This window comes from Ahaetulla prasina, chromosome 9 (assembly GCF_028640845.1).
Source record: "Ahaetulla prasina isolate Xishuangbanna chromosome 9, ASM2864084v1, whole genome shotgun sequence".
In the NCBI taxonomy this organism is placed as follows: Eukaryota; Metazoa; Chordata; class Lepidosauria; order Squamata; family Colubridae; genus Ahaetulla; species Ahaetulla prasina.
Window position 1 is genome coordinate 22,273,063 of NC_080547.1, and position 14,422 is coordinate 22,287,484.

The 14,422-nt window shown below is 41.0% G+C and overlaps 1 protein-coding gene across 1 annotated transcript in view; it reads left to right on the plus strand.

Moving 5' to 3' along the window:
- KIRREL3 (kirre like nephrin family adhesion molecule 3) overlaps positions 1-14,422 on the plus strand; it is a 483,489-nt gene that overhangs the window by 293,844 nt on the left and 175,223 nt on the right. The window contains exon 8 of the mRNA XM_058194674.1: positions 5,776-5,881. Within this exon, the coding sequence (XP_058050657.1) occupies positions 5,776-5,881 (106 nt within the window). The remainder of the gene's footprint in view (positions 1-5,775; positions 5,882-14,422) is intronic.

Here is a 14,422-nt window from a genome sequence, read left to right on the forward strand (position 1 = left end):
GCTTGGGCAACCATTTGTCTGAAATGGTATAGGGCAGGGGTCTCCAACCTTGACAACTTTAAGACTTGTGGACTTCAACTCCCAGAATTCCTCAGCCACATTTGCTAGCTGAGGTATTCTGGGAGTTGAAGTCCACAAGTCTTAAAATTGCCAAGGTTGGAGACCCCTGGTATAGGGTTTCCTGCTTGGGCAGGGAGTTGGACTAGAAGAGCTCTTCTGTTCTCTTCTGTTCTCTTCTGTTCTGTTTTTCTGTTCTGTCTATTCCCACTGCCATTAAAGCTTCTGAGAGTCCACAGTACCATCAGGGACTATAATTCTACATCATATCAGGAACTAAAGGCTGCCCAACCACCTGTTTTATACTCATGAGAAGCAGATGGCAGTTGGGCCATCCAGAATAGTCTACTTCTCCATCTGGCTAGTGGAATTTTTGGATCAGATGATGCTCATTCTCTGTTAAGCAAGGTTACGCAATACTGATACTGAGAAGACTCACCATTAGCAGGGAAGAGCAAAACAAATGGAGCCGTAATTGATGGTTGCAGATTCAAATGTATTGCTGGGGTGCCAATGCGTTTGAAATTTGCACTCAGTGATCTAACAGAATGTATCTCTCCTTATTCAGGATGTCTAAGTTCGTGAGTGATGAATTAAATACATTTTACACATTTTAAAACCAATGTCTTCTTCCCAATTGCTCCACAGGCATTTGGGTTGACTCCTGGCATGACCAACATCTATTATATCACAACAGATGCTTGCCTTTAGACTGTCACCCTGTAATTTACTCTCCTGGAAGAAAAATTGGTTGAACATATTGGAATTTACTCCTAGGTAACCTCGCCCAAAAATGCATTGCTGTAATAGTACTGAGCACAAAGACTAATTACGTGAAGTTTTTTCCCCCCCTGTTTTATCTCCTAAAATGTTCAACCAGTAGGTACAACTGATTAAAAATAATCCATAAAAAACAGCACAGTAGCAGTGGTGTCAGAAGCAACCGAATCAACAACAATCTAGGCTTTCAGAGTATTGGAGAGAATAATGACTCCCAATAACCACCAGATATCTGGAAAACAAATAATGTACAGATAACGCACACCAGCTGAATAAGTGTAGGGAGTGCAATGATATCTTTCTAAAAGTTCTACTTACCAAAGACTCCAGAAAAGGAATCATTCTACAGCAAATGTAATTATAAATCGCCACAGCATAAAAAAGTTGTTGAATTTCTAGAAAGAGTGCAGAGAAGAGCAACAGGGAACTGGAGGCTAAAACATATGAAGAATGGTTGCTGGAATTGAGTATGTCTAGTTTAATGAAAAAAAGGACTAGGGGAGACATGATAGCAGTGATCCAATATCTCAGGGGCTGCCACAAAGAAGAGGGAGTCAAGCTATTCTCCAAAGCACCTGAAGGCAGGACAAAAAGCAATGGATGGAAACCAATCAAGGAGTGCAGCAATCTAGAACTAAGGGGAAATTTCCTGACAGTGAGAAAAAATGAACCAATGGAATGGCTTGCCTCCAGAACTTATGAATTCTCTAATACTAGAAGTTTTTAAGAAGAGATTGGACAACCATCTGCCTGAAATGGTATAGAGTTTCCTGCCTGAGCAGGAGTAGAAAACCTCCCACATCCCTTCCAACTCTGTTATTCTGTATTCTGTAAATGACAGAAAACGAAAAAGGCATCTGATTAATCAATTCCACAATCAGACTGCATCCATAGAAAAGACAATATTTAGCTTGTGTATTTGTTCAGCTTAATTTGGCTTGCTCTTCCTCTTGTAAGTACTCCAGAGTCGTTGACATGATTCCTTTCCTTGTTTGTTTCACAAAAGATACTCATGGAGATACCGTAGGTGAGAGAGAGAGAGAGATGGTGCAAAATACAAAGATTTGGCACCGTAGAATGTTGTTGCCACAGGAAGGTCACTTTATGGAAGATACAAACATTGCAATGCAGTGCAAAATGGTGTGGTCATAGCCAGGCACAAAATTAAGGTCTGAGAAGAAGAAGGTGGAAATTTGTGTAATAGAAACTTGAGAAGGATTTGCTACAGTGGTGGGTTGCTACCGGTTCTCCCCGGTTCGGGAGAGCCGGTAGCGGAAATGTTTATGTGACAGCGACACGGTTCGCTCCAACCGTCAGCTGGGCCCTCCCGCCTGCCCCTGCACTATACCTATCTTTATTCTTCCATTTTTAGCCCAGCTGAGAGGTACGGCAGACCGGATTGCCATGCCTCAGCTGTTCAGCAATTCAATGCGCTTGCGCAAAGCTCAAGTTTGGCGTGTGTGTGTGAGCAAAGCGAGCACGCATGCGCTGATCACGCACAAAGCATGTGCATGAAGTGAACCAGTGGTAATACTGGTCAGAACCCATCACTGATTTGCTACTTGCCTTTAATGAATCATCTACCATTCTTTACTACTGAAACAAAAGTTCTAGTGAATTAGGTAAAGGTAAAGGTTCCCCTCACACATACATGCTAGTCGTTCCCGACTCTAGGGGGCGGTGCTCATCTCTGTTTCAAAGCCAAAGCCAAAGAGCCAAAGACGTCTCCGTGGTCATGTGGCCGGCATGACTCAATGCCAAAGGCACACCGAACACTGTTACCTTCCCACCAAAGGTGGTCCCTATTTTTCTACTTGCATTTTTTACGTGCTTTCAAACTGCTAGGTTGGCAGAAGCTGGGACAAGTAACGGGAGCTCACCCCATTACATGGCAGCACTAGGGATTCGAACCACTGAACTGCCAACCTCAGCATCCTAGCCCCTGAGCCACCGCATCCCTTCTCTAGTGAACTATGAATATTATATTATTTCAAAGGATAGAATCCTTTCCATTCTTTACTGGTTCTCACCAGGTTACACCTGTAGTTACTAGCTGATCACTTCACTGTTGACCTGGCATCTCCTGCCCAACCCACTCTCTGTCTTGGTTCTGTGCACCTGGGAAATGATCATGGGGGCTCTTGAACTGCTCAAAAACCCAAGCAACTGTTTACAACTGTGTTGTGTGACAGAAGAACCTCATTCCATAGTTTTGTCTGTCTTGCTAACAATGCATGACTCTGCTGAGGACCCTCATGAGTACTTCAATTCCTGGTCTTCCCCACCATCGCACCAACCTTCTCACCTGATTCCTACCCCTTTCCTTAGTTTCCACCTGGTTCCTGCATTTATTTTACCTTTTCCTTGACTTTGGGTGGCTTCCATTCAGACCTCAAGCCCAAGCTGCTTCAGCAAGTGTCATGCTCAGAAGAGCTTTCTACATCACAGTGCAAAACATGATAGGCTTTGTCAGGTGCTTTAAGTCTGTTTTTTTTCAGGATGATTCTTCCTGACCCACCCACTAGCAGGGCACATGCCTATATCTCAGCATGAGCTGCCAAGTGGAGCATAATGGAGCATCCGCCTCCAGCAAATCTGTGTCAGCCAGAACACAGTTGGGAAATAGAGGCAATCTGGCACAGGCGGTACAGAAGGAACCGATCTGCTAGTTGACAAGTGCCTCCTGTTTCAAATGTGACTGTATGACAACTTAATTTGCAGTACAAGAATTAACCCCATTCTCACCACTGTCCTGGATTAGTTTAATTAATGACTTATTTGCAACCATTGGCCACAGGCTGATGGGCTGCGTTGAAACTGCTGGTACCTGGGTTCATAAAAGAAGCCCACTTAAAATTGTGGAAATTGTCTTGCTTATAAACAGGTTTATAGGCAATTTAAAATTGGCCTTTGATGTCAGGAATGTGCCAGAACTAATGAGTGCATGTAAAACTATGTTTAAGTAACCGTTCCAGAAACCGTGTGTCAGTCTGCATTTACAAACATTACAATACAGACAATACAAACACTTCCCAACATGTACCAAGTAAAAGGCTAAGAGATACTCCTCCATATTCCTCATATTTTATAGGTATGTGAAGATTCATACCATTCTATACCTGTCACTATATTGAGTTTTAACAATTCACTCACCCGGTAATTGTGTAGATGACATTTCTACAATTCCTTGAGAAATAGTGTGAAATCTCTCACACACTTTATGTGTGTGTGTGTGTGTGTGTGTGTGTGTGTGTGTGTGTATCACTCTATCACAGAGAGGGGGGAGAGAAAGAGAGAGACGAGAAAGAGAGAGAGAGAGGGAGGAGAGGGGCAGAGAGAGGAGGGGAAGAGAGAGAGAGAGGAGTGGGGGAGAGAGGAGAGGGAGAGAGAGAGAGGAGAGGGGAGAGAGAGAGGAGAGAGGGGAGAGGGGAAAGGAGAGGAGAGAGAGAACAATTTTTCCTGGATTTTGCTAAACATGTTCTTATTATATGTTTTTCACTCTATCACAAAGAAAGAGCGGGGAGAGAAAGAGAGAGAGAGGAGAAAGAGAGAGACAGAGGAAGAAGAGAGGGAGGAGAGGGGCAGAGAGAGGAGAGGGGGGAGAGAGGAGAGGGAGAGAGAAGAGAGAGGAGGGGAGGAGAGAAGAGAGAGGAGACAGGGGGAGAGGGGGAAAGGAGAGGAGAGAGAGAGAACATTTTTTCCTGGATTTTTGCTAAACATGTTCTTATTATATCTTTTTCACTCTATCACAGAGAGAAAGAGAAAGAGGGGGGAGAGAAAGAGGGAGAGAGACAGAGGAAGGAGAGAGAGAAGAGATAGTGGGGAGAGGAGAGAGAGAGGAGAGAGAGAGATGGATTTTGAAATAGTTCTGGATCCCATTGGAAGAGAAAAGATGAATCTCTTTGAACAGCACATCTGTGATTTTGGTGGAATTTTGTCATAGTTCTAAAGATGTATTCTGTGTCTCCAAAAAGTACCAGTTCTTAGTTTCCTATATCAGGACCATACACATAAGTCAGATGAAATCAGGCTACCATTGGGCTTTATAAGGAATTTGATGATGCAAGACGTAAGAAAATAGACCATGTCTGCAAACCCACCAATTACTTTTGTATTTTGCTTCTCTTCTGAGAAAGAGGAGGAAGAAAACAATGGAGCTGAGAGGCTGGCAGGTCTACTGTCTAATCACAGGTTTACTTTTATTAGAAGTTTTCTTGGGCTTTGACAAAAGGCATCCTATGCCTTGAGATGCTTAATTTGATCCAAACCCAAAAGACATGGGCAAATGGTTTCGTTCTGTTTTTTCTAAAAAAAATAATAATAATACAGTTAAAGAAGCCTTTTTGGAAGATCAAGAATGCAAAATAATTTCTTTGCTGAAAGTATCAAGAGGATTATAGACCGTCGCTCCTTGTTAAGCACCATGATAATGGAGTTGCAGAAATTTGTCAGTTCAAATGCCTTAATAAAATTGTAAAATCCTTGCAAGAGTCATGTCCCTCAGGAAGAAAATGGCTTCAGATGTCCCTGATCTGTGAAGATCTGTTTTCTTGATATAAGGAAGATAAGTAAGGGTGCCTTTGGCTCCCTTATTTATCTATTCTGCTCAACAAATCCTTTGGATCTATCCAGATATGGAATTCAAGATACATGGCAAATGAATGACCTTCCCACAGTCACTTGAGGAAGAAACTGCCAAACAAGTAGTAATTGCTCCCAGATTTACCCTGCCTTTAAAGCTATTATTCCTTCAAGAAAAGGGACTTCATTGTTGGGCCATTAGATTTTAGACACTGAAAGGTCAAATAGGTATCTTGGCTAGTTACTGCACATCCATACATCACAACAGTAGAGCAAATGGGAGCCTTTCTTCAGAAAGACACATTACTGTACACAAAAGCATGAAAGCTAATAAATTGGCCATTGTCTTTTTTACAGATCCACCTCTCGTCAATCTGTCAGTAGAACCTCAGCCTGTCCTTGAAGACAATACAGTAAAGTTTCACTGCTCTGCCAAAGCTAATCCAGCAGTTACACAATACAGGTAAGTTCATAAGTTTGTAAGTTCATCTGGAAATAACCATCATTAATCCTTGCCTACCTGAATGTTTTAGACTGCTTACAGCCATAGAAATGCTTGTTACTATTTCTGTTCCCTTGAATGTTTAAAACAAAACTGATTAATTAAAACCAACTCAATCACTGCATCTGATATAAACTTGAGCTGGGCTAAGAAGTTATAGTTGTCATTGAATGTTACTCTACTTGCAGGCAACAATAGGAAACATAAGGAGTAGGTATGTTGAGTTGCTGGGAAGATAGTATTTCCAAAAAAATTAACAGTACATTTTTTTTCTTCTGTATCTGTTTGTTAGTAGACATTTAGAGAAAAATGATCTACAAGTATATATTCTAGAGATATTCTAGGACTAAGGTTCACTATTAAACCTAAGCTAACAATGTGATTCAAGAGTGTGGTCAACACTATATAAATCATGGAATAGAATTATACATTCTACTCAATTCATTCCATATGACCAAAAAGCTATTCTGATTATGTAATTGGAAAAATGAAATGTCCATGCTATGCATAGAAAAACTCAGATCTTGGGTACAGTAAATAGCTGGATTTCAGTTCTCAGATTCTTAGAATTGTTCATGCTAACTGGGATTCTTTTTGAAGATCTCACAATTGGAGGGCACAGATTAATGGGACAAGAAACATTTTGCAGATATTGTCCTCTTTGAATCAAATTTACCTGTCAACAATACTTAATTTTCCTAATTCTTCATTTGAATTTCTTGCAGCTTTGGTACTTCCTGGTGGTCTCTCTTTTGAGCATTAACTATATTTGATTTTGTTGATTTTGTTGAGTTTAACCAAGGTCAGCTAGTGGCTGCTTCAAGATAGGAAATGTTTTTTTAAGCTTAGTGTAGGAGATGACCAGGCTGAGCTCAAGGGAGGGGTCAAATGCATCATCAGCCATGAACCCCTTCATCCCCACAAGAAATCTAAGTTGAGTCCACCTTGAATTCCTGTGACTCTTATCTACCACCAATCTGCTTGGGCCATTAGTAATTCAGATTCTTGTAGAGAACTTAAACTTGCAATAAACCTTTATACCCTTTTGAACTGGCTGGATCGCGTGATTTCTCTAGCACTTGACACTTAACAGTTCTTCACTATTAAGATAAACTTTCACTTGTAAAACTCACGACATCCACCACCAGGTCTAAAGCTCCTGGTGGTACCATTTTTGTGAATTGTCCATTGAAAGTTAGAGTGCTTAACTGGCTGGGGATGTCTCTGTTTTCATCCAGACATTCTTTGAGTACTGCTTTATTAAACCATTTATAAGTACAGACTGCAAAATAATAATAATAATAATAATAATAATAATAATAATAATAATAATAATAATAATAATAATAATAATAATAATAATAATAATAATAATAATAATAATTTAATTTATAAACTGCCCTTCTCCCGAAGGACTCAGGGCGGTGAACAGCCAGTTAAAATACAAAAAACAAACCCATACAATATTAAAAACTACCCATAAAAAACTTATTCAATTGGCCAAGCTAAAATACAATTACACCCTATAAAATCACTAAAATTTAAAAACCCCAATAAATCAATTTAAAAATTTAAAAATTAAGCCAGTCCAGCAAGACGAAACAAATAGGTTTTAAGTTCGCGGCGAAAGGTCCTAAGGTCGGGCAGTTGTCGGAGTCCAGGGGGAAGCTCATTCCACAGGGTAGGAGCCCCACAGAGAAGGCCCTTCCCCTGGGGGCCGCCAGCCAACATTGTTTGGCTGACGGCACCCTAAGGAGTCTCTCTCTGTGAGAACGCACCGGTCGTTGGGAGATTGAAGCTGGCAGAAGACGGTCCCGTAAATATCCCGGTCCTAAGCCATGGAGCGCTTTAAAGGTCGTCACCAATACCTTGAAGAGCAGATGTGGTGAGGGGGGCTCTTCTTTTAGTCCAATTAACTGGAGTATGGAAGATATACTCTTCTCTAGCAGAACACGGCACACTTTTGCTGATTTCTCACTTCTGTCCCTAGGCTGAGCAGATAAAGCTGGTGACAGGCCCACCAAATGTTGTGCTGGGAAATTCTTTGTGTTGATGATGATGTTATTCAGTAATGAACTCCAGTTGTCTCAGCTTGGTAACAGTCTGTGCATTTCGTTGGAGCTGCTGCCGTAACACACGTGGCAGCTTCTTCCTGATCTAACATACTGAGGCTGTTTAGAAAGCACTGACAGTGGACAAGCAAAACCATCTGCTCAGGGATGTAGCTTACAGAACTCGCATGCTGAATGTGGACTCTGTTTTGGAGAGGATTGCTTTATTATATGTTTCCTGCATAGCGTTTGACTTCATGACTTCAGCTTTGTTGATTTTATTTGATTACATCTTTTAAGTGTTGTTTCTAATACCTCATGGTGGCTTTTAAACTTTTCTCCCAGATATGTTAGTTGTCATTACCTCTGGGAGATCCAGATCTATGACTCTTCAAAAGCTTAATATCTGGAGCTCCTTCCTGTGGTAGGACAAAGATATGAATTTGGCTGATGTTGAAGGACAGCAACCACGCACGATATCTTCTTGCTGTCTGGAGCACCAGTCCCCTTCACATAAAAAAAGCCCAAGTATCATTTAGGATGGTCTTTAAGTCAGGGGTCTCTAACCTTGTCAACTTTAAGACTTGTGGACTTCAACACCCAGAATTCCTCAGCCAGCAAAGCAAAGCTGGCTGAGGAATTATGAGAGTTGAAGTCCACAAGTCTTAAAGTTGACAAGGTTGGAGACTCCTGCTTTAAGAGAAGAAGTAACTTGCTAAGTTTGGTTTTTCTATTGCTTGCCTGACTCCTTGATCATGAAACAAAGAATAAATATGGCAGTGGCTTATTTTTACGCCTCGTCCTGGCCATCAGCAATTACATTTGTTAACTTTCTCTCTTCTGAGAAGGCTTCTAGAGAGGTGACAAGAGTGGCTCCCATATTCCTGGGCCTTGGTTCTACAATTCCATGAATCTGTATTTCTCAAACTGGGAGTCAGTCAGTCTCTTAGGAGGCACAAGGTATTCTTTTAGGTAGGTTAGGTTAGGTTAGGTTAGGTTAGGTTAGGTTATTGTCATTGCACATGGTACAATGAAATTAAATGCTGTCTTCAGTGTACATTATAATTATAAAAATAAAAACACAAATATACATCTTTTACATTCTATATAACTGAAATTGAAAACCCGATATTACACTATACCGTAGAATTCAATATAGTTTTTGACCTGGGATAGAAGCTGCTTTTCAGCCTGTTTGTTCTTATTTTTATTATCCTGTACCGTCTGCCAGATGGTAATAGTTCAAAAAAAAAAAGGTGCTCAGGATGAGATGGCTCTTTAAGAATGTTTTGAAGTTTCTTAAGGCAGTGGGAGCTATAAAGCTCTTCCAAGGAGGGGAGAGGGCAACCAATGATCCTCTGGGCAATGACGTTGACCTTCTGGAGTGCTGTCCTATCTGCCACCGTGCAATTAGCAAACCATACACAGATGCAGTAAGTTAAAATACTCTCTATGGTGCAGCGGTAGAAGGCCACCAGCAGTTTTTCATTCAGTTGTTGTTTCCTGTGAAGTCTCGGGTAGTATAATCTCTGCTGAGCCCTTTTGACCAGTGCTGCAATGTGAGCACCCCAGGTCAGGTCCTCGTTTATGATAACACTCAAACACTTAAAACTGGCCACTTGCTCCACTCGGGTCTCCATTGATAAGCAAGGGCTGATCTATTCCTTCTATAGTCCACTATAAGTTCCTTTGTCTTATTTGTGTTAAGGACCAAGTTATTGTCTCGCCTAAATGCTGTGTAAAGTGTCTGGTAATTTCAAATATTCTTGCCAATGTCTTTTTAGGATAAATTTTACTTTATTTATTTTTTTAAAGGAATATGTGTGAACCTGGACCCTTTTAAATTGTGGAGCACCTGATCCAGGTTCTATTCCTTGTTATCAGTTGCCTTGGCAATATTGTTGAAACTGGCTAGCAGTCAAAGGCAATGTGAAAAATAAAATAGAGGAAACTTGGTAGAAAATGTCACATGGATGGGTCGTTGTGTTTCACTAAAATTAGAAAGTAAAGATAGTTGTTGAGTCTTAGCTGCTGTCATGGAATTGCAAAACAAGTAACCTGGGTTAAAGGGAATACTTCAATCAACGCCCCTTTTTATTTTGGAAAAAAAAAGACTTGCCGAGAACTTGCCTTACTTCAAGAACATAATCTTATTTTTTTTTTTTTCATATAAGCTAGATGAATGCTATAGGTTGCGGCGAGAGAAGGGATTGAACAATGCTGAATGGATTTCTGCTGTAGCATAACAAGTTCATTAAATTTCATGGGCATATGGATATGATAGATAAACTAAGCCAACGGAATCTGCCAACTGTTTCAATTAATTTAAATAGGACAGCTCTTGAATGTATGAAAATGACAGAGTACCAACAGAAACTATTCCTTTAACACTGTTATTGGTATGTAATACATTCGAAGATTGCCTAGGCAAGACTCTTACCAAGAGTCAAGATTCCTGACATCTAAACAAAATAGCATCAAACCTCCACCCTGTAGGTAGAATAATTGGAAATTTTAAAAATGTATTTGTGAGATCTAGTAGTAAGTAGATGAAAAAAAAGTTTAAATAATTATGGATTGGAATATTTCTCTGCTAATGTGGACAATAAAATAGACTGGAACTATATGGATTTATTAATCATTATGCTTTGTTGTCCATATTCAGCATAGGTTTTAATCCATGGAAAACTGGTTTCATCCTATATCAGGATGATATAAAGAGCAAGCAAAGCCCCCCCAGATCTTGGTCACATGAGCTGATGACTCATTCTTAACATAACATAATAACAGAGTTGGAAGGGACCTTGGAGGTCTTCTAGTCCAACCCCCTGCCGAGGCAGGAAACCCTACACCATTTCAGACAAATGGTTATCCAACATTTTCTTAAAAATTTCCAGTGTTGGAGCATTCACAACTTCTGCAGGCAAGTTGTTCCACTCATTAATTGTTCTGACTGTCAGGAAATTTCTCCTTAGTTCTAAGTTGCTTCTCTCCTTGATTAGTTTCCACCCATTGCTTCTTGTTCTACCCTCAGGTGCTTTGGAGAACAGCCCGACTCCCTCTTCTTTGTGGCAATCCCTGAGATATTGGAACACAGCTATCATGTCTCCCCTAGTCCTTCTTTTTGTTAAACTAGACATACCCAGTTCCTGCAACCGTTCTTCATATGTTTTAGCCTCCAGTCCCCTAATCATCTTTCTTGCTCTTCTCTGAACTCTTTCTAGAGTCTCAACATCTTTTTTACATCGTGGCAACCAAACCTGGATGCAATATTCCAAGTGTGGCCTTACCAAGGCATTATAAAGTGGTATTAACACTTCATGTGATCTTGATTCTATTCCTGTTTATGCAGCCCAGAACTGTGTTGGCTTTTTTGGCAGCTTTCCCCCACTCTTTCTTTCAGCGTAGCTACACATCCTTGTGTCTTCCCCTGCCTTGTGCTGTGTGGAAGTTTCATGCAGCGTCTGTGCATGTGTTTGCAATGAGGTTGAGGGGCTTAATTGGTGCTTATTCAAGTTGTGTTTGCAATGAGGTTGAGGGGCTTAATTGGTGCTTATTCAAGTGCATCAGAGCATTAGCTCCAAAGGTCAGGACATATTAGAAGGACAAGGAATGCAGTTTAAACCTGTAGTGTTGTGGCCGTTCCCAAAAATGGAAACCTTGGTGTAACGCATCCTCCAGCTGCTTGTTGCTAGAGGGACTAACTTTTCCAGAAGTCTGCAGGAGACTTCATAAATGTTATTCTTGAAATGCCCTGGGTCCTTTTTCAACTGTCTTGGAAGAGGCTGAGGTCAAGAACTACCAAATTGAATGTGTGAGGAGATGGGTGGTACTGAGTCAGGATGATTGAAAATAGTTGCAGGCAAAGCAGTGGAAAAGAAATTGCCCTCTGGCTTGCAGAATCTCTCTGTGCTGGCGGGGGAGGGGGTGGGGTCGGGGGAAAGAGAAATTACATCAATGTATTCTAAGAAGTCTGATAATTTGACTGTTCGGTGTTCTTTGATTTCCACAAATCAGTGAAGGTTTACGGACACGATTCCATGCAGATCTGCTGCTAGATCATTTTAGAAGCTGTAGTTGGAATCGTGGGTTTCCTGCTACTTGTTGCAAGGTCACTTAAGTAGCCATATGACCATAGAGACCATGGAGACTTCAGCCCTAATCTTGAGCCTACTTGTATTACTGTGTCCCCATTTAGAATGACTGACAGCCCATTTGCAAGTCCTATAAAATAGCGAAAGGAATTTCACATGCAAATTGACTGGTTACAAGAGCGAAAGAAGATCTGGGGGAGAAGGAAAGATTAAGAAGAAGAAATGATTAAGATAAAGAAACACTGGTAACCTAGGCAGAGGAACATAAAAGAACAATGCAGAGATAGAAATGTATAGTCTAAATAAGAATAGTCATAAAATAGTAGCAAACTTAGCGTAGGTAGTTCTCAATTTGTAACCGTTCAATGTTTCAGAATAGAGCTGGAAGGGACCTTGGAGGTCTTCTAGCCCAGTTCCCTTCTCAAGCAGGAGACCCTGGCCCAGTGGTGGGATTCAGCCAGTTCGCACCACTTCGGGAGAACCGGTTGTTAACTTTCTGAGCAGTTTGGCAAACTGGTTGTTGGAAGAAATCATGAGGGCAGAGAACCGGTTGTTAAATTACTTGAATTCCACCACTGCCCTGGCCTATACCATTTCAGAAAGGTGGCTGTCCAATCTCTTCTTAAAAACCTCTAGTGATGAAGCACCCCAACTTCTGGAGGCAAGCTGTTCCACTGGTTAATTGTCCTCACTGTTAGGAAGTTTCTCCTTAATTCCAGGTTATTGCACTGTTGAAAAGTGACTTATGACCAGGCCATGCATGTATTACCCCCACAGTCCTATGATCAAAATTTACAAACTACAACTACATATTTATAGTATTTGCAGCATCTGGCCTTGTGATTTCCCATTTTCCAACAAGCAAAGTCCTTCTGTGGCTCACCTCTATGTCTGTGGAGATTCTCAGCCATCCAAGTCATGGTTGTCCCAAAGGTGCTTTTTCAAAAGGCAACTGAACTTTCTTTGTTTTTCCTTGAAGACATTTCACTTCTCATCCAAGAAGCTTCCTCAGTCCCTGAAGAACTGAAGAAGCTTCTTGGATGAGAAGTGAAACGTCTTCAAGAGAAAACAAAGAAAATCCAGTGGTCTTTTGAAAAAAAACACACCTTTCGGGCTCACCTCTGTATGCTTTCCTTACCAGCCCAGGATGACTGGATTGCAGTCCCAAGAATCTAGAGTATAGGACTATATGGTTCGTGCAGATTGACAGTGATATCCTGGAGTTTCTGGTATGAATTTCTTGAAATTTGAGGAAGAGATATAGTATAAATAAAGTATAAAAGAGATAAAAGAGAAAGCCACACAATTGATAGTCCGTCCCCCCACTTTTTCCCCACCAGTCTTCTCTCGGTGTCTTCTATCGCAGCTAATGTTACCAAGACACTGTAGAGAAATATTTGTGGATTTTATGCTTCCAGAATGTACTCTGCTGGTTTTGTCTAATTTCAGATAGGTCAAGAGACAAAGAATCCAGCAGTATCCCAACAAGATATGGATAAGAGATATTATCTTCCGACAATACCTTTAAGAACGCTGCCTGAATTATTTCGAAGAGGCAGCATCTTTAACAAGAACAACAACACCTGTTTAGAGTCAAGACCTTTCTTTTCATCTGCAAATCTCACTTCTGCTTCTGTGGCATAATCAGCCAGTTTTGGGCCTGGGTTCTACAAAGGCTCAGCCAGTTTCAGCAAAACATTAATCTGTTGTAGCTGGGTCACCTCCAAATGGAATGCTTCTTGTACAAATGTAGTTGCCTTTCTGAATAAAGAGCTTATTGTGGCAGAGTCTTCTCTGGAATATTTTATGAAGGTCTAAAGAAGGCTTGTCTGTCATAGAAGAATTACAGATTTCTGCCATAGCAAATCCTTAAGATCTACCAAACTAGATTCAGACATTTTCTGGCCAGCAATCTTCACAAAACATTCATTAGCAAAAAGTCCAACTGGAAATGAGTGTATATTTTGGGAAATTACTATAGGTAAAGGTAAAGGTTCCCCTCGCACATATGTGCTAGTTGTTCCTGGCTCTAGGGGGCGATGCTCATCTCTGTTTCAAAGCCGAAGAGCCAGCACTGTCCGAAGACATCTCCGTGGTCATGTGGCCAGCATGACTAAACGCCAAAGGCGCACGGAACGCTGTTACCTTCCCACCAAAGGTGGTCCCTATTTTTCTACTTGCATTTTTTACGTGCTTTCGAACTGCTAGGTTGGCAGAAACTGGGACAAGTAACAGGAGCTCACCCCTTTATGCACTAGGGATTCGAACTGCTGAACTGCCAGTCTTTCAATCAATCAGCTCAGCATCTTAGCTATTGAGCCACCGTGTCCCCTGAAATTACTGTATAAACACATATA